The sequence below is a fragment of the Oncorhynchus nerka genome, linkage group LG15, assembly GCF_034236695.1.
Source record: "Oncorhynchus nerka isolate Pitt River linkage group LG15, Oner_Uvic_2.0, whole genome shotgun sequence".
Lineage (NCBI taxonomy): Eukaryota > Metazoa > Chordata > Actinopteri > Salmoniformes > Salmonidae > Oncorhynchus > Oncorhynchus nerka.
The window spans coordinates 54,782,895-54,801,888 of NC_088410.1; the positions used below are offsets into that span (position 1 = coordinate 54,782,895).

Consider the following 18,994-nt stretch of genomic DNA (forward strand, 5'->3'; position numbering starts at 1 on the left):
ATGATAGTGGTCTGACAATGTGTCCCCCTGTCTGTCTGAGTTGGCCTATGCGTTAAATGATCAAAAAGGGTTGCAAATAAATAACTGTTATAGATAGGCTTAACTATTCAACAATTATCAAAATCACTGTACCTAAATATAGAGATGATTGCTTGAAATTGCATCAAGGGAATCTGACGGATTACATTGGAGTGTAATGCTTTTCAGAAATGAATGATCAGAAATTAGGCTGGGCTACTCACCTGTGCCTTCAATGGGGTCTGTAACAATGTTAAAAAGTAGAACGATCTAGAATAGCAATTCAAAAGGTTTAATACAACAATTATACATATATACTTCAGTTAGTTCAAGTTATTTTTCATTTCTCTCATCGAATCTTAAGTCACACATAAGTCAAGGCATTTTTATTTTCACACATTGCATGGAAAAGACAAACATATCAGTAAAACTGTAGGCTCAATATTATCCAGGTCACTAACCCAGACTAAAAAACACATATTACATGGACTTGGTGATCTGACCAAACTTAATCTTGTTTCATCAAGAATGGGCCTTCTTGTGCACAGTTTGACTTTTGACCTTAAGGCTTAGTCATGGAGTGAGCCTCATCTTACTACATATCAACCTTCAACATCATTGTCCAACAATGTCTATAAAATCAAGCTGCGATAGATCAAGTTTTTCAAGTCAAGTAAAATACACTGAATGTACAAAACATTAGGAACATTTCATGCTTTTTCCATGACATAGACTGACCAGGTGAATCCAGGGGAAAGCTATGATCCCTTTTTGATGTTACTTGTTAAATCCATTTCAATCAGTCTAGATGAAGGGGAGGAGACAGGTTAATAAAGAAGGATTTTTAAGCCTTGAGACAAGTGAGACATGGATTGTGCATGTACAGTGGCTTGCGAAAGTATTCACCCCCCTTGGCATTTTTCCTATTTTGTTGCCTTACAACCTGGAATTAAAATAGATTTTTGTGGGGTTTGTATCATTTGATTTACACAACATGCCTACCACTTTGAAGATGCAAAATATTTTTTTATTGTGAACAATCAAGAAATAAGACAAAAAAAATTGAAAACTTGAGCGTGCATAACTATTCACCCCCTCAAAGTCAATACTTTGAAGAGCCACCTTTTGCAGCAATTACAGCTGCAAGTCTCTTGGGGTATGTCTCTATAAGCTTGGCACATTTAGCCACTGGGATTTTTGTCCATTCTTCAAGACAAAACTGCTCCATCTCCTTCAAGTTGGTGTCACAAGTTGTGATTGTCTCCACCCCCTCCAGGTGTCGCATATTTTCCCTGGTTCATTTATCCGTGTGTTTCCTGTTTCTCTGTGCCAGTTTGTCTTGTATGTTCAAGTCAAACAGCATGTTTTTCCCTTGCGCCTGCTTTTCTATGATCTTTTACTCGTCCTCCCGGTTTTGACCTTTGCCTGTTTTTCTGGACTCCATTCCTGCCTGCCTAACCAGTCTGCCTGCCCTGACCTCGAGCCTGCCTGCCATTCTGTACCTCTGGAACTCTGAACTGGTTTTGACCTTTTGCCTATCCATGACCATTATCTTGCCTAGCCCTTTTGGATTGTTAATAATTAGCTTGGAATCTAACCATCTGCCTCCTGTGTCTGCATCTGGGTCTCGCCTTGTGCCCTTATAGTTGGATGGGTTCCGCTGGTGTACAGCAATCTTTAAGTCATACCACAGATTCTGAATTGGATTGAGGCCTGGGCTTTGACTAGGCCATTACAAGACATTTAAATGTTTCCCCTTAAACCACTCGAGTGTTGCTTTAACAGTATGCTTGTCCTGCTGGAAGGTGAACCTCCGTCCCAGTCTCAAATCTCTGGAAGACAAACAGCTTTCCCTCAAGAATTTCCCTGTATTTAGCGCCATCCATCATTCCTTCAATTCTGACCAGTTTCCCAGTCCCTGCCAATGAAAAACATCCCCACAGCATGATGCTGCCACCACAATGCTTCACTGTGGGGATGGTGTTCTCGGTGTGATGAGATGTGTTGAGTTTGTGCCAGACATAGCGTTTTCCTTGATGGCCAAAAAGCTCAATTTGAGTCTCATCTGACCAGAGTACCTTCTTCCATACGTTTGGGGAGTCTCCCACATGCCTTTTGGCGAACACCAAACGTGTTTGCTTATTTTTTTCTAGTCCAGCTCTGTGGAGTGCAGGCTTAAAGTGGTCCTATGGACAGATACTCCAATCTCCGCTGTGGAGCTTTGTAGCTCCTTCAGGTTTATCTTTGGTCTCTTTGTTGCCTCTCTGATTAATGCCCTCCTTGCCTGGTCCATGAGTTTTGGTGGGCAGTCCTCTCTTGGCAGGTTTGTTGTGGTGCCATATTCTTTCCATATTTTAATAATGGATTTAAATGGTGCTCTGTGGGATGTTCAAAGTTTCTGATATTTTTTTATAACCCAACCCTGATCTGTACTTCTCCACAACTTTGTCCCTGACCTGTTTGGCGAGCTCCTTAGTCTTCATAGTGCCACTTGCTTGGTGGTGCTTGCAGACTCTGGGGCCTGTCAGAACAGGTGTATATATACTGAGCGCATGTGACAGATCATGTGACACTTAGATTGCACACAGGTGGGCGTTATTTAACCAATTATGTGACTTCTGAAGGTAATTGGTTGCACCAGATCTTATTTTGGGGCTTCATAGCGAAGGGGGTGAATACATATGCACGAACCACTTTACATTTTTTTATTTAAATGTATTTATTGAAAGTTATTTTTTCCCTTCACCAATTTGAACTATTTTGTGTATGTCCATTACATGAAATCCAAATAAAAATATATTTAAATTACAGGTTGTAAATGCAACAAAATAGGAAAAACTCCAAGGGGTTTAATTATTTTACAAAGCACTGTATGCCATTCAGAGGGTAATTGGACAAGATAAACATTTAAATGCCTTTGACTGGGGATTGGTAGTAGGTGCCAGGCGCACCGGTTTGAGAGTGTGTCAAGAACTCCATCGCTGCTGGGTTTTTCACGCTCAACAGTTTCCAATGTGTATCAAGAATGGTCCACCACCTAAAGGGCATCCAGCCTGTGGGTGCCCAACTGTGGGAAGCATTGGTGTCAACATGGACCAGCATCCAGGTGGAACATTTTCAACACCTTGTGGAGTCCATGCCAGGTGAATTGAGGCTGTTTTGAGGGCAAAAGGGGGTGCAACTCAATAATGTTTTGTACACTCAGTGTATATCAAGCCATTATGTATCCTTCCAGTTAACCAGTGAGTGCAAGTCTATTCTGTGGAATTGAGAGCGTCTCCTCCTCCTCGTCTCTCCTTCTTTCAACCAACTTTCCACACTGGCATCACAAAGAGTGTCTACTGCTCGTCTCTACCAACGGACCAGTCATTCATTCAACTCTGTCCACCATATGAGGCCATCTTTCTTAGCTCCGGCTCTGATGAAGACAGCAGGCCAAAACATGTTTTATTTTTTAAATCAACTTCCATTGTCCTCCAAGATTGGCTGAATATCCTCTTCTCTTCAGCTCTCGTTCTGAACGTCCTGAAAGGCCCGTTGTCTCATCAGGTCCCAGAAGAGCATGCTAAGGACGGTGTGAGGGCACAGGCGGAAGAACACAGGGCCCATACCTTTATACAGCCCCAGAAAACCCTCTGTCCGGCACACCTTCACCAGACAGTCTGAGAAGCCCAGGTACAGACGACCCTAACAGACAGGCAAGAGAGGAAGAAAATGAAACTGTGAGTTCAACGTCTAAAGACAGTTACAGTATAGATCTTTATAAATCTGTGTGTTCAACAGCTAAGAGCCAGAAGTATACAGTATATGGAGAAGCCAAGGTTCTACTTAGAAACCAAGACCAGGGAATATCAGGGTGAAATAGGCAATTCCAATGATGGTGGACAAAGAAAAATGAGATATTGAAAAGAGGCTCACCCTATGACGCTCATCCACTGGCTGGTTGTAGAGGCGTGTGCTGATGACGTCAAACGGCGTCATGGTGATCGTCACGGCGACTCCACTGATACAGGCAGCTGTCAAGGCAACCAGCCAGCTGTTTGGACTGTACCACTACAAGGACACAGAGAGAGAAATCAACCAACTGTAGAGATGAAAGATTATTCATATCTTGATCAAATCAAACTTTATTTGTCACATGCGCCAAATACAACAGGTGTAGACCTTACCGTGAAATGCTTACTAACAAGCCCTTAACCAACAATGCAGTTCAAGAAAGAGTTAAGAAACTATTTACCAAATAAACTAAAGTAAAAAGTAACACAATAAAATAACAATAACGAGGCTATATACAGAGGGTACCGGTACCGGGTCAATGTGCGGGGGTACAGGTTAGTCTAGGTAACTTGTACATGTAGGTAGGGGTAAAGTGACTATGCACAGATAAACAGTAAGTAGCAGCAGTGTAAAAACAAATGGAGAGTGGGGTCAATATAAATGGTCCAGGTGACCATTTGATTAACTGTTCAGCAGTCTTCTGGCTTGGGGGGTAGAAGCTGTTAAGGGGCCTTTTGGTCATAGACTTGGCACTCCGGTACCGCTTGATGGATACTTGTATGAAATGTACCTTCGAAAATTGTTTTAAACACACTCAAAAACTTTCAATAGTTCTATATACACACCATCCTTATATGCTGATACCGTATGTACAGGTCATTCTGCATGTGTGACACCTGGCTTAACGCAATACACACGGCAGCCTGCGAGTGTGATGGATGGTTTCTATAGTTACCTGTAGGCGTGCCACCCATTCCTTAGCGGAGCTGAAGGTGGCCAGTTGGGCGGCTGATCCCACCATCACTCGAGGCACAGCCCCGTTCACACCCCTCCACAGCCCCACCACGCCCTCCCGCCGGTAGATATTGGCGAAGGCACTCGACACACCCTGACGGAGGGAAAATCAGACAAAAAACAAAACATTTTACGAGGGAGAAAAGTTGGAAGTGTAGAGCCAGTCCACATGGATAAATGTAGCTTTCCTCTTCACTTCATGCAGTTTTGGTTTAGGGTCAACCACTCTACAGAAACAGCATGTTGCCATATCCTATAGATCAAGGCAAAGCTGGACAAAGGGTGTGTTGTAGGTGCAGTTTTCCTCAACCTCAGAAAAGCCTTTGACACTGTTTACCACAATGTCTTCCTTTCCAAGCTATCCAACTTCAACATTTTGTCAAGAGCTTTCTTATGGATTGTGTCTTATCTGGCAGACCAGATGCAATGTGTTTGGATTAACGGTGAACTATCCTCACCAAGGGATTGCACTGTGGGAGTGCCACAGGGGTCAATCCTGGGCCCTTTGTTACTCAGCCTCTATATTAATGACCTTCCGTCTGTATGCCAGGGTGTGGATATGTACGTGGATGATACAGTTCTTTATACGCATTTCTATGCTGATGAAGTGGCAAGCAGTATCATTGTAAAAAGTAGCTGAATGGCTCAACCTCTCCTGTCTCACCCTCAATGTTTTAAAAACGATAGCCATGTACTTCTTCACAAAACTAAACAAACAGGCTTACTCGGACATACTTATTCAACGACAAAAAATTTAAACGGTCACCTAGTTTAAATATCTGGGCATTATACTTTGAACTTGAAAAAACATTAAGATGTCAGCAAAATCAGATAGTCTTTCAAATTTCCGATACATCATGAACCAAATTCTATGTACATGCAATGATCTTCTCCCACCTGTCCTATTGTATCATCAGCTGGTCTCAAGCCAATGAAACATGACTGAAACCCCTTCGATCTCTAAATAAACAAGCACTGAAGATCCTGGACAGGAAATCGCGTCATTACCATCACTGCAATATTCTCCCCAAGTACAATCGGTTCCATTTCTCAGTTGTTTGTTTAGTTTGTAAGATTATCAACAATGTTGCACCCCCACCTCTGAAAGATTTTGGCATATTAAGCTCTGAACAAAACAGCAGAATCACCCAGACTTCCACAAGAGGAGTCTGTGTCATTCCTAAAAGAAAACACCTTTGGGCAGTCAGCGTTCTCCACCTCAGGCATCAGGAAACGGAATTCCATCCCCTCGAGTGAAACACGAGTGACTTTAAATCCTTCTCCGTGCAGGTCAAATCATGGATCAAGGCGTATCAATCCTGCACACATTGACTAATTCTTAATGCACTCAAGTCTGCTGAATGTGCTGTATAATTGGTCTTTTAATCTGTTATCCTACTATACTACTGTTTGACTGATGTGCATTTAGCTATGTTTATGTATTCAGTTATGTTTGGTTAGGGACTGCAGATGGAAATGATCTGTGCTTAGCTAACTCTGGTGCGAACATCATATTTCACTGTCTGAAATCTTTAATTGCACATGGTCCCTTTCAAATAAACTACTACTACTACCATATATAGTGCTTCTCGCTGTTGAATGTGAAAATGTTTTCTTATCGAAATATCCTCCCTGAAGTATGGACATTTTTCTACTATTAAGTTATCAACTCTGCGCTGACATCACTTGTGGATACTTTGCCCACAAATGGCAGTGTGTCAGGGTATTGGACAGCATCAGCCTATGGAACACAAAGGGATATTGTGACAGCTTTACAATAGCAAACCTACATACAGTTGAAGTCGGAAGTTTACATATACTTAGGTTGGCGTCATTAAAACTCGTTTTTCAACCACTCCACAAATGTCTTGTTAACAAACTATAGTTTTGGCAAGTCAGTTAGGACATCTACTTTGTGCATGACACAAGTAATTTTTCCAACAATGGTTTACAGATTATTTAATTTATAATTCACTGTATCACAATTCCAGTGGGTCAGAAGTTTACATACACTAAGTTGACTGTGCCTTTTAAACTGCTTGGAAAATTCCAGAAAATGATGTCATGGCTTTAGAAGCTTATGATAGGCTAATTGACATAATTTGAGTCAATTGGAGGTGTACCTGTGGATGTATTTCAAGGCCTACCTTCAAACTCAGTGCCTATTTGCTTGACATCATGAGAAAATCAAAAGAAATCAGCCAAGACCTCAGAAAACACACTGTACACCTCCACAAGTCTGGTTCATCCTTGGGAGCAATTTCCAAGCGCCTGAAGGTATCACGTTCATCTGTACAAATAATAGTACACAAGTATAAACACCATGGGACCACGCAGCCGTCATACCGCTCAGGAAGGAGACGTGTTCTGTCTCCTAGAGATGAACATACTTTGGTGCAAAAAGTGCAAATCAATCCCAGAACAACAGCAAAGGACCTTGTGAAGATGCTGGAGGAAACAGGTACAAAGGTATCTATATCCACAGTAAAAACAAGTCCTATATCGACATAACCTGAAAGGCCGCTCAACAAGGAAGAAGCCACGGCTCCAAAACTGCCATAAAAAAGCCAGACTGCGGTTTGCAACTGCACATGGGGACAAAGATCGTACTTTTTGGAGAAATGTTCTCTGGTCTGATGAAACAAAAATAGAACTGTTTGACCATAATGACCATCGTTATGTTTGGAGAAAAAAGGGGGAGGCTTGCAAGCCAAAGAACACCTTCCCAACCATGAAGCACGGGTTGGCAGCATCATGTCGTGGGGGTGCTTTGCTGCAGGAGGGGCTGGTGCACTTCACAAAATAGATGGCATCATGAGGTAGGAAAATTATGTGGATATATTGAAGCAAAATCTCAAGACGTCAGTCAGGAAGTTAAAGCTTGGTCGCAAATGGGTCTTCCAAATGGAAAATGACTCCAAGCATACTTCCAAAGTTGTGGAAAAATGGTTTAAGGACAACGAAGTTAAGGTATTGGAGTGGCTATCACAAAGCCCTGACCTCAATCCTATAGAAGATTTGTGGCAGAACTGAAAAAGTGTGTGCGAGCAAGGAGACCTACAAACCTGACTCAGTTACACCGACTCTGTCAGGAGGAATGGGCTAAAAATCCCCCAACTTACTGTGGGAAGCTTGTGGATGGCTACTCGAAACGTTTGACCCAAGTTCAACAATTTAAAGGCAATGCTACCAAATACTAATTGAGTGTATGTAACCTTCTGACCCACTGGGAATGTGATGAAAGAAATAAAAGCTGAAATAAATCATTATCTCTACTATTATTCTGACATTTCACATTCTTAAAATAAAGTGGTGATCCTAACTGACCTAAGACAGGGAATTTTTTACTAGGATGAAATGTCAGGTATTGTGAAAAACTGAGTTTAAATGTATTTGGCTAAGGTGTATGTAAACTTCCGACTTCAACTGTACCTAAGGTCTACACATTGACTTTGATCTTTATTGTAAGGGTGTGAACAGTTTGCCTGATGACCAAAACGGAATTATTCCGCTGGTCTTTGTTCACTACGTATTGTACTTCAGTCTGAGACTGCCAACGTTGAAGTCGTTTGTGGCGACATCAAAATGAGGGGTGTTGTACAAAACAAAGTCAGCTTGGATCATCTCTAACCAAGTATCAAAGAGAATGAAGAATTTTTAAGAAGACATTTTATCCACAAGGGTTCTGGCTCTGGCCCAACCCATCGGTTTCTGGGACAAATCAGTACGGTTAGAATGCATTTGCGTTCTAGAAATCATCGGGGAGGTGCTCAGATCCAGACTCATAGCGGCGAAGAAACTAACGTCCATGGGCGTGGCGTAGCGTTTGGCCGGAAGCAAGGTGTTTGGGTAGCCAGGCAAATGAGCAGTGCCATGAAAAAAGTGAACAGTGCCATGACAAATTGAAAAAATGTATCTCTTAGATCAAAAGGGCCACACTACATCCCTTAACAGGGTTTTAAAAATAAATCCCTGTGACTGTCTTTATCTTGATGATTACAGTATCAGTCACAAAGGTTGTGTGTTTTTGTTTCGTTGACACCACTCCACGCCTCTGTTTGCATGTTACTGATTGGCTGGTGTTTGTGAAACGTGTCACTAGGGTTCACACGGATATGGTTAGTTATGCTGGGGGTGGGCTGAGTAAGTAGGGGGGAGAGAGAGAGGGATGTGAGCCAAAATGATAGAGGAGTGGGATTGGAAACAAAGTGACATACTTACACAACATGAAGGACTGGTATAGAGCCCGAACAACTAGAGAACACTGGGTCCAACTGTTTCACGCACAGCGCACACACTCCTCACCTGATGGTTGTGCTGGTGACCAACTGCGATGGCCTCGACTGTCTGGGCCTGCAGATGTGTCTTCACCTGTGGAGGAAACATAAGACACTTGCTTCAATGTATTTTATACCATAGGCGATGGGAGGAGCTATAGGAGGACATACTCACTGGAAGAGAGCTGGAATGGAATACATGGAACGGTATCAAACACATAAAACATATGGAAACCACATGTTTGACTCCGTTCCATTCATTCCATTCCAGCCATAACAGTGAGCCCGTCCTCCAATAGCTCCTCCCACCAGCCTCCGCTGTTGTATACCCATTTTACATACACAGCATTGCAAAGAGAAACTTTGCATTACGCCTCCCCATAATAACAGAGGCACAACCCCATCACTAAATAGAGACACACTGTTCAGTGGGTACACCTGGTATGAGTTATGTAACATGTGCATGTTTTTTGAGCACTCACAGGCACACACATCCCTTCAGGATGCCCATGACCTCCATTTCACATCTCTCCTTCTCTCTGAACGACCATTATTCAGCTTACTGAGATGACACTGCACACTGACTCGGTCTAGAAACCTGAGTTGGGCTCTCACAGTACACATGCACAGACACCCGAGTCGGACCCCTCCCTGCTTCTTCTCACACACCGGGTGCAACCAAAAATAGTCTCCCATCTCTTTCTCTTTTAATGTCTCTCGCTCTCTCTTTACTTCATATTCTGCCAAAAAACATAGGAGGGAGTGCTGGGGAGTATTTTGGGTAGTGGTTGGAAGTAGGTACGTGCCGGGTATATTTAGTGACCCAGATTCTCACAAACATATCACCATGCAGATTATATAGTGTTTCCACGATGCTGCAGAGGTCAGATGGCTACACTGAGGTACGTTGAGCAACAGATGCAGCCTAGACAACAACAGCAGCCGGAGTATATGAGAGCCACCTTGGGGTACACAAGTTATACAACTGCCTTAACTCATGGGGAAATACACAGCCACTGTAGAAGTCACTGCCCTTCGCACAGTAGAAACACAACAGATTTGTATTTATAGTACCAACACAAACACGTCAAGTTCTCATAACAGGGAAAATGGCTGGGGCAATATTACTACCCGCACACACAATAAATTAATGATACAAATAAACACTGTCACACTTAGGGACAGATCTACATTTACTGGGGGGGAGGGGTGGTCCAACATTGTCAAAGGTTTTTTTTTTCTTTGGGGAGGGTTGTGTGTTTTTTTTATTGGGCACAGGGGAGGGAAGTGAGTTTTTCTATGGTTTACATTTGCTCTTCTGTTCATATTGTCCCGAATGGCTTGACTTGCTTTTGATGTTAACTGTAATAAAGTTAAGAAACGTCTGTGAAGGTTTGGTATGGTGTGGCTATTATTAAGCATTAGCTACTGCGGGCTTATTATATGAAGGCAGTGCACCCCGGCGCTCCAACTGACTCTGACAGTTGAACTTGAGGTGAGGAAGAATGTTTCAGGCCTGCCAGAGTTACGCCTATAATATAACAATATAACACTTATCTTTATACAAAATATTCAGATTGAAAATGTACCAATTACCCTCCTTCTGTACATCTATATCTGTATAGCAGATATAGATGTAGCCACCTGACATAAAGAAATGCATGTGGGGTTAGGACTAAGCTTATCTTCCTTTATTTATATATATACAGTACCCGTCAAACATTTGGACACACCTACTCATTCCAGGCTTCCTCTTTATTTGTACTATTTTCTATATTGTAGAATTATAGTAAGGACATCAAAACTATGAAATACTGTAACACATATGGAATCATGTAGCAACCATAAAAGTGTTAAACAAATCAAAATATATTTTATATTTGAGATTCTTCAAAGTAGGCACCCTTTGCCTTGATGAAAGCTTTGCACACACTTGGCATTCTCTCAACCAGCTTCATGGGGTAGTCACCTGGAATGCATATCAATTAACAGGTGTGCCTTGTTAAAAGTTCATCTGTGGAATTTCTTTCCTTAATGCGTTTGAGCCAATCAGTTGTGTTGTGACAAGGTTCTTCCTTTAAAAGTTGCAGCGTACTGCAGCGTAGCCTGCGGGGTGCCGCAGAATTCTATGGCATTATTATTTAAGTGTCAGCCATTGTTGCCAGAATGACGCAATTTACCACAATCTGCCACCATCTACCACAAACGGTCATGGCATAAGCTCATTTCTTTTAAAGGAAGAACCACAGTAGGGGTGGTATACAGAAGATAGCCCTATTTGGTAAAAGACCAAGGCCATATTATGGCAATTATGGCAATAACAGCTCAAATAATCAAAGAGACACAACAGTCCATCATTACTTTAGGTCAGTCAATCTGAAAAATTTCAAGAACTTTGCTTCAAGTGCAGTTGCAAAAACCATCAAGCACTATGATGAAACTGGCTCTCATGAGGACCGCCACAGGAAAGGAAGACCCAGAGTTACCTCTGCTGCAGAGGATAAGTTCATTATAGTTACCAGCCTCAGAAATTGCAGCCCAAATAAATGCTTCAGCGAGTTCAAGTAACAGACACATATCAACATCAACTGTTCAGGAGAGACTGCGTGAATCAGGCCTTCGTGGTCGAATTTCTGCAAAGAAACCACTACTAAAGGACACCAGTAATAAGAAGAGACTTGTTTGGACCAAGAAACATGAGCAATGGACATTAGACCGGTGGAAATCTGTCATTTGGTCTGATGAGTCCAAATTTGAGATTTTTGGTTCCAATCGCTGTGTCTTTGTGAGACGCAGAGTAGGTGAACGGATGATCTCCGCATGTGTGGTTCCCACCGTGAAGCATGGAGGAGGATGTATAATGGTGTGGGGGTGCTATGCTGTTGACACTATCAGTGATTTATTTAGAATTCAAGGCGCACTTAACCAGCATGGCAACCACAGCATTCTGCAGCGATACGCCATCCCATCTGTTTTGGGCTTAGTGGGATTATCATTTGTTTTTCAAGAGGACAATTACCCAACACACCTCCAGGCTGTGTAAGGGCTATTTGACCAAAAAGTAGAGTGACGGAGTGCTGCATCAGATGACCTGGCCTCCACAATCACCCAACCTCAACCCAGTTGAGATGGTTTTGGATGAGTTGGACCACAGAGTGAAGGAAAAGCAGCCAACAAGTGCTCAGCATATGTGGGAACTCTTTCAAGACTGTTGGAAAAGCATTCCAGGTGAAACTGGTTGAGAGAATGCCAAGAGTGTGCAAAACTGTCATCAAGGCAAAGGGTGGCTACTTTGAAGAATCTAAAATATATATTTTTTTGTTTAACACTTTTCGATTACTACATGATTCCATTTCTGCTATTTCATAGTTTTGATGTCTTCACTATTATTCTACAATGTAGAAAATAGTATAAAAAGTACAGTACAGTGGACACCTAAGCCTATAGGCCTATGCATGCAATGCCCTGATACATTTAGTACTAAAATATCTGAGAGCTGAACCATGAGGTGGACAATTATTATTTCACGAAAGTCGCCTTAAAACTAACCTTTATTTAACTAGGCAAGTCAGTTAAGAACAAATTCTTATTTACAATGGCGATCTAGAGTTCCCACATCTGCCCCTGAACAAGGCAGTTAACCCCTCTTAATTCTATAAGAGGGGTTAATATTTTTCATGTTGGGGGGGGGGGGGGTGCATACTGTGAAAATTGGGGCACATACTCCAGGGTGAACACTGTTAATATTGTAAGGTCTGTGCATGGCAATATGACACCCTAAGTACCCTCCATATCTCCTTACCTCATCCAAAGCTATGCACTATGAGAGCGAGAACAATACAACAAAGATGTATGCCACTCACCAGATAGGCAGGGGAGGCAATGAAGGCCCCCAGAGCCCCGGCCACGGCCCCTGACATCAGACTCCCTCCAGGAGCTGCAGTGAACCCCACGGTGTCACAGTAGGAGTAGAAGCCCAGCCTCACGCCGTTCATCAGACCCTGGTACATCAGCCCAGCCGAGAGCCCCTTCTGCAGCCCGCGGAGCCCATCCGTCCTCCCCACCACCCACAGGGCCTGCAGCACCCCGCGGTAGTGCTGCCGGTAGGACCCCCGCGCCCGCAGCTCTCCCTGCAGCTGCAACCGTGTCTTTACCACCTCCAGGGGGTTAGTGAACACACAGGCCCCGCAGCACGACAACGCTCCTAAGGCAAAGTCCAGCGGGGGCCACAGGGCCGGAGGCAGTTGAGGCGAGGGGACTGAGGTGGCCCGGGAAAAAGGGGGGACTGGGGATGTCATGGCAGCTGATTGGAGCAGAATGGAGTTGGAGCTGGGAGAGCTGAATGGAGAGTTTGTGGTGGGATAGTTCATTAGCTGGGTACCGGTCATTTCTGAAGGGTGCAGTGTCCAATGGTGCCCTTGGTGATGAGTCTACCCAGGCTATGGAAGGGCTCCCAGGTGGGTGAGAGGGTATGGAGTGTGACGGAGTGTGGGTATGGTGCATGTGATCACGAAAGCGTGGTAGGAAACGGTGAGGTCAGAACTGTGTGGCAGGTAGCCTTGCGGTTAAGAGTGTTGGGTTTGTCGAATAGTTGAAAAATCGGTCAATGTGCCCCTGGGCAAGGCTCTTAACCCTAAGAGTGTCTGCTAAATGACTGAAATATAAACCTGTACAGCTGACTGTACAGAGTGGTACGATAAGAATTCAGCGATTACTTCCTGCTATGCTGTTATGCTGCTATGATGTCACATGACCTGTGCTCCTGTCACAGTGCTCCTCTGACATTGGTGCTCAGTGTTTCTGGGATGTTGTCCTGAGATGTCTTATGCCAGTCTCTTCATAAGTAGCTACAGGTTGAGGTCCTCAATGTTCTTGAAAGCAAATCACGAGTTGGGTTAAAGAGTTGTATTTTGTTCACTGAGCTAACGTGTCGAAATGTGAAATTATCACTGAGGAAGTCCAGCCAAGAGATCTAGCCCAACCCGAGAGCCAAGTACCTGCAGGATTCTGTAAAAGAATAAGGAAATCTTAGATTCTAGATTTCTGTTGCAATTCCTATGAAAAAGAAAACATGTTATGAGGAGGGACTACATGTCCTGCTTTGGTTGCTTCTTTTGGTTACATTTCTTTAGAGAATATGTAACAGGAGATTAAGGAGGACAGCTGACACTACATTTCTTCCCAACAGAACTCAGTCACATAAGGGAAATTCCACAGTAGCAGAAGTGCGCTGACTCAGATTTTTCACTTAAAGATATATGCCAAACAAAAAACATTGATTTCAAAGTTTAACAAACCATCCAACTATATGCACAATGACTAATTTTAACAATTTGCACAGCAAAATTTACAAAACACATTTACTGGAAGAACTTTGGTAAAATCGCCGTACAGTAGAGCTCAGTAGAGTACAGTAAAGTATAGTTCAGTACAGTTGAGTACAGTACAATACATTAGAGTACTCAATTCTAGTGTGCTCTACTGTGTACTGCACTGAACTCTACTGTACAGTACAATAGAGGACTGTACTGAACTATACTCAAATGTGTTTTAACTTTAATATACTGTGCTGTGCTGTACTGTGCTCTCCAAAATTGTGAAACATAGACATCTATGATTGGTTCAGATTTGGTCTGGTCCAAATCTGAATCAATCATGGACGTCTATGTTTAAGCCAAATCAAAGACCGTACCAAAAATCTAAGTTTGTAGATGTTGAAATCAAGGCCAGGGCGGACTGACCAAATTTCAACAACTTGTCAACATCCATGGACGTCCTGTGTCGGTCGGTGCTCAGTGGGTAAGGATGTTAGTTAGAGTAAAAGGAAAAAGAGGGGGCTCATGGGTAGGTATCAGTAGGATCCTGGAGAGTTGATATTAACTGGAGAGAGAAGAGAAGGAGAGAGAGGCAGTGAAAGAAAGAGGGAGAGAGATAGGGAGAGTTTGTCCAGACTATTTTCACACTAGCATTGACCACCAGACTACAGGAAGAGAAAGAAAACAGTTATGACAGTAGCAGGTGACCCAACTGTGGTTTGTGACTACTATGATTTCCTGTTGTTAACCCTCTGGGTCATCAATTGCAGTAATTCTGTGTCATCAATTGCAGTAATTCTATGGCAGATTATTTGGTAACAGAATTTTGAGTTTTAATCATCAAATGTGAAAATATTTAAAGGATATGTGGTTTTTTGGTAACGGAATATGAAGGCACAGGGCAATGTTTCCAAAACTCACACAAGACAAATAATTTATCAAAATATAAGTGTTGATATTAGTTGGCAGGGATCTTTACTTCAACATTATAGTGTTTTGATGTATTTCTAATACCTTTTAAAGACTTTCTGGTAGATGTTTTTTAAGACTCCATCTGTTTGACCTTAAATCAAACCCTTTGCTTATTCCTAATATTTAGGATATAACATGTATTTGGAAAGTATTCATACCCCTTCCCCTTTTCCACATTTTGTTACATTACAGCCTTATTCTAAAATGGATTAAATAAAAATGCTCCTTATCAATCTACACACAATACCCAAGCAAAAACAGTTTTTAGATATTTTTTTTCCAAATGTGTTAAAAATAAATACAGAAATACCTCATTTACATACAGTAGGTATTCAGACCCTTTGTTATGAGACTCAAAATTGAGCTCAGGTACATCCTGTTTCCATTGATCATCCTTAAGATGTTTCTACAACTTGATTGGAGTCCACCTGTGGTAAATTCAATTGATTGGACATGATTTGGAAAGGCACACACCTGTCTATATAAGGTCCCACAGTTGACAGTGCATGTCAGAGCAAAAACCAAGCCATGAGGTTGAAGGAATTGTCATTAGAGCTCCGAGACAGAATTGTGTTGACTCATAGATCCGGGGAAGGGTACCAAAACATTTCTGCAGCATTGAAGGTCCTCAAGAACACAGTGGCCTCCATCATACATAAATGGAATAAGTTTGGAATCACCGAGACTCTTCCTAGAGCTGGCCACCCGACCAAACTGAGCAATCGGGTGAGAAGTGCCTTGGTCATGAAGGTGACCAAGAACACAATGGTCACTCTGACAGAGCTCCATATTTCCTCTATGGAGATGGGAAGACCTTCCAGAAGGACAACCACCTCTGCAGCACTCCACCAATCGGGCCTCTATGGTAGAGTAGCCTTGTGTTATGGTAGTAAGTTGGTGATTTGAAGATATACCTCTAGTGGTGTGGGGGCTGTGCTTTGGCAAAGTGGGTGGGGTTATATCCTGCCTGGTTGGCCCTGTCCGGTGGTATTGTCGGACGGGGCCACAGTGTCTTCCGACCCCTCCTGTCTCAGCCTCCAGTATTTGTGCTGCAGTAGTTTGTGTCAGGGGGCTAGGGTCAGTCTGTTATGTCTGGAGTATTTATCCTGTCTTATCCAGTGTCCTGTGTGAATTTAAATATGCTCCCTAATTTTCTCTTTTTCTCTCTCTCTCTCTCTCTCTTTCTTTCATTCTTTCTTTCGCTCTCTCTCGGAGAACCTGAGCCCTAGGACCATGCCTCAGGACTACCTGGCCTGATGACTCATTGCTGTCCCCGGTCCACTTGGTCGTGCTGCTGCTCCAGTTTCAACTGTTCTGCCTGTGGCTATGGAACCCTGACCTGGTCACCGGACATGCTACCTTGTCCCGGACCTGCTGCTTTCAACTCTCTCTCTACCGCACCTGCTGTCTCTAACTCTGAATGCTCGGCTATGAAAAATCAACTGACATTTACTCCTGAGGTGCTGACCTGTTGCACCCTCTACAACCACTGTGATTATTTAGATTATTTGACCCTGCTGGTCATCTATGAACTTTTGAACTTCTTGGCCATGTACTGTTATAATCTCCACCCGGCACAGCCAGAAGAGGACTGACCACACCTCAGAGCCTGGTTCCTCTATAGGTTTTTTCCTAGGTTCCTGCCTTTCTAGGGAGTTTTTCCTAGCCATCGTGCTTCTACATCTGCATTTCTTGCTGTTTGGGGTTTTAGCCTGGGTTTCTGTATTGCACTCTGTGACATCGGCTGATGTAAAAAGGGCTTTATAAATACATTTGATTGATTGATTGATTGATTGATAGAGTAGGCAGACGGAAGCCACTCCTAAGTAAAAGGCACATGACAGCCCGTTTGGAGTTTGCCAAAAGGCACCCAAAGGATCTCTCAGACCATGAGAAACATGATTATCTGGTTTGATGAAACCAAGATTGACCTCTTTGGCCTGAATGCCAAGCGTCACGTCTGGAGGAAACCTGGCACAAGCCCTTCGGTGAAGCATGGTGGTCGTAGCATCATGCTGTGGGGATGTTTTCAGCAACAGGGACTGGGAGACTACTCAGGATTGAGGGAAAGACGCCAAAACAACACAGGAGTGGCTTCGGGACAAGTTCCTGAATGTCGTTGAGTGGCCCAGCCAGAGCCCAGACTTGAACCCGATCGAACATCTCTGGAGAGACCTTAAAATAGCTGTGCACTGACGCTCCCCATCCAACCTGACAGAGGTGAGAGGATCTGCAGAGAAGAATGGGTGAAACTCACCAAATACAGGTGTGCCAAGCTTGTAGCGTCATACCCAAGAAGACTCAAGGCTGTAATCACTGCCAAAAGTGCTGAAACAGAGTACTGAGTAAAGGGTCTGAATACTTATGTAAATGTGATATTTCAGTTGTAGATTTTTAAAAAATTCATTTGCAAAAATGTCTAAAAACATTTTTGCTTTGTCATTATGGGGAATTGTGTGTAAATTGATGAGGGAAAAAAAAACAAAGTAACAAAATGTGGGAAAAGTCAAGGGGTCTGAATACTTTCCGAATGCACTTTTACATACTCCTTCATTTAAAAAAAAATATATATATATATATATATATATATATATATATATATATATATATAGAGAGACTTAGCTTTCAATTGACACCCAATTTGACATGCTTTTATGAATGTCACATGTTGGTCCTCATGGGTCCTTTTACATGGAAATAGCCATAACACTCATAAGACAACCACCCATGCAGTTTGATCACTTTACAACTTATACATAGACAAATACACATCAACTACTAATAAGAGCACACAGATACACATACTTACTCTACAATGACAGGCATAAGCAGGGATCACAAGTTACAAATCAAGAACTTTGCACCGCTGTAATCAGACTGAAGTCTGAATCCCCGAGTGACTCAGCATAATCTGCACACTCCCACAATGGTCTGAATGTCTGATAACAAATTAAACTAAACTTACTCTTGTTGTGTGTTGTGGTCTTTTCCTCTCTGCTTCCCCTCCCTTGCACAGCCAGACAGCATTAGTAAACATTTGTCCCCAGCAGTCCCATCCATTGTGGAAGTCTCCTCCTACTGCCTAAGGCCAGAGCCAATCAAGACCGGGGCCTGTCCGCCACCTCAACACATCCCCTACTCTGTTCCAACGGAAAGTTCTGCCCCCTGCCTTGGTCCTATGGATTGTCTCTGGGTAAAAGGTTATAGTTTTGAGAACAGAGGTGGAGTGTGTAAGGGTGTAACATAGGGGAAAAGCACTGCTTTCAAATAGAAGGACTAATCATGTGCTAAGGAAAAAGAGGTTAGTCTGGGATCCACAACAAAGAAAGTGACAAACTTTCTGTCTGTCCCTATTTAAAAAAGGCTGGTATTATCATCATATTCACAGTGGTAGGTGATTATGGTAGGTAAAAATCGGATAAGACAATTACTTCTTCATGAACAAATCCCAACACTGGCCTTGAAAATTGGGGACAGCTTCAGTGGGTGTGGAAAATCTTTTACATTTGTTTTTCTTCGATGGATGGTTAAGTAGCGATTGTGATGGAGGAAGTTAATTCCTGTACTCAAACTGTCTTTTTTAGAACATAGCGTGTTGTTTAAAAATTACTGCCTTCACCA

General features: G+C 42.8%; 1 protein-coding gene across 3 annotated transcripts; it reads right to left on the reverse strand.

Annotated features, from left to right (window-relative positions):
• Positions 1–289: 289 nt before the first annotated feature.
• On the reverse strand, positions 290–18,465 carry slc25a34 (solute carrier family 25 member 34). Of its 3 annotated transcripts, none has more exons than XM_029682739.2 (7): positions 18,339–18,465; positions 14,828–14,966; positions 12,950–14,093; positions 9,115–9,180; positions 4,751–4,903; positions 3,937–4,071; positions 290–3,705 (listed from the first exon to the last, which is right to left on the reverse strand). In XM_029682739.2, exons 3-7 carry the CDS (start codon positions 13,472–13,474, stop codon positions 3,523–3,525), a joined length of 1,062 nt encoding a protein of 353 aa, XP_029538599.1. In that variant the 5' UTR covers positions 13,475–14,093; positions 14,828–14,966; positions 18,339–18,465; the 3' UTR covers positions 290–3,522. The 3 variants fall into 3 exon arrangements, with proteins under 3 accessions (XP_029538599.1, XP_029538600.1, XP_029538598.1); XM_029682740.2 differs by having other exon boundaries at positions 14,779–14,966; XM_029682738.2 differs by lacking the exon at positions 14,828–14,966.
• Between the last annotated feature and the right edge of the window lie 529 nt (positions 18,466–18,994).

Bases quoted from the DNA above. Each gene is read 5' to 3' on its own strand.
- slc25a34 (XM_029682738.2), bottom strand. From the start codon at position 13,474: ATGACCGGTACCCAGCTAATGAACTATCCCACCACAAACTCTCCATTC. The intron at 4,904-9,114 runs GTGAGGAGTGTG...TCCCTCCGTCAG, and splicing joins GTCACCAGCACAACCATCAG to GGTGTGTCGAGTGCCTTCGC. The intron at 4,072-4,750 runs GTAACTATAGAA...GTGTCCTTGTAG, and splicing joins AATGGGTGGCACGCCTACAG to TGGTACAGTCCAAACAGCTG.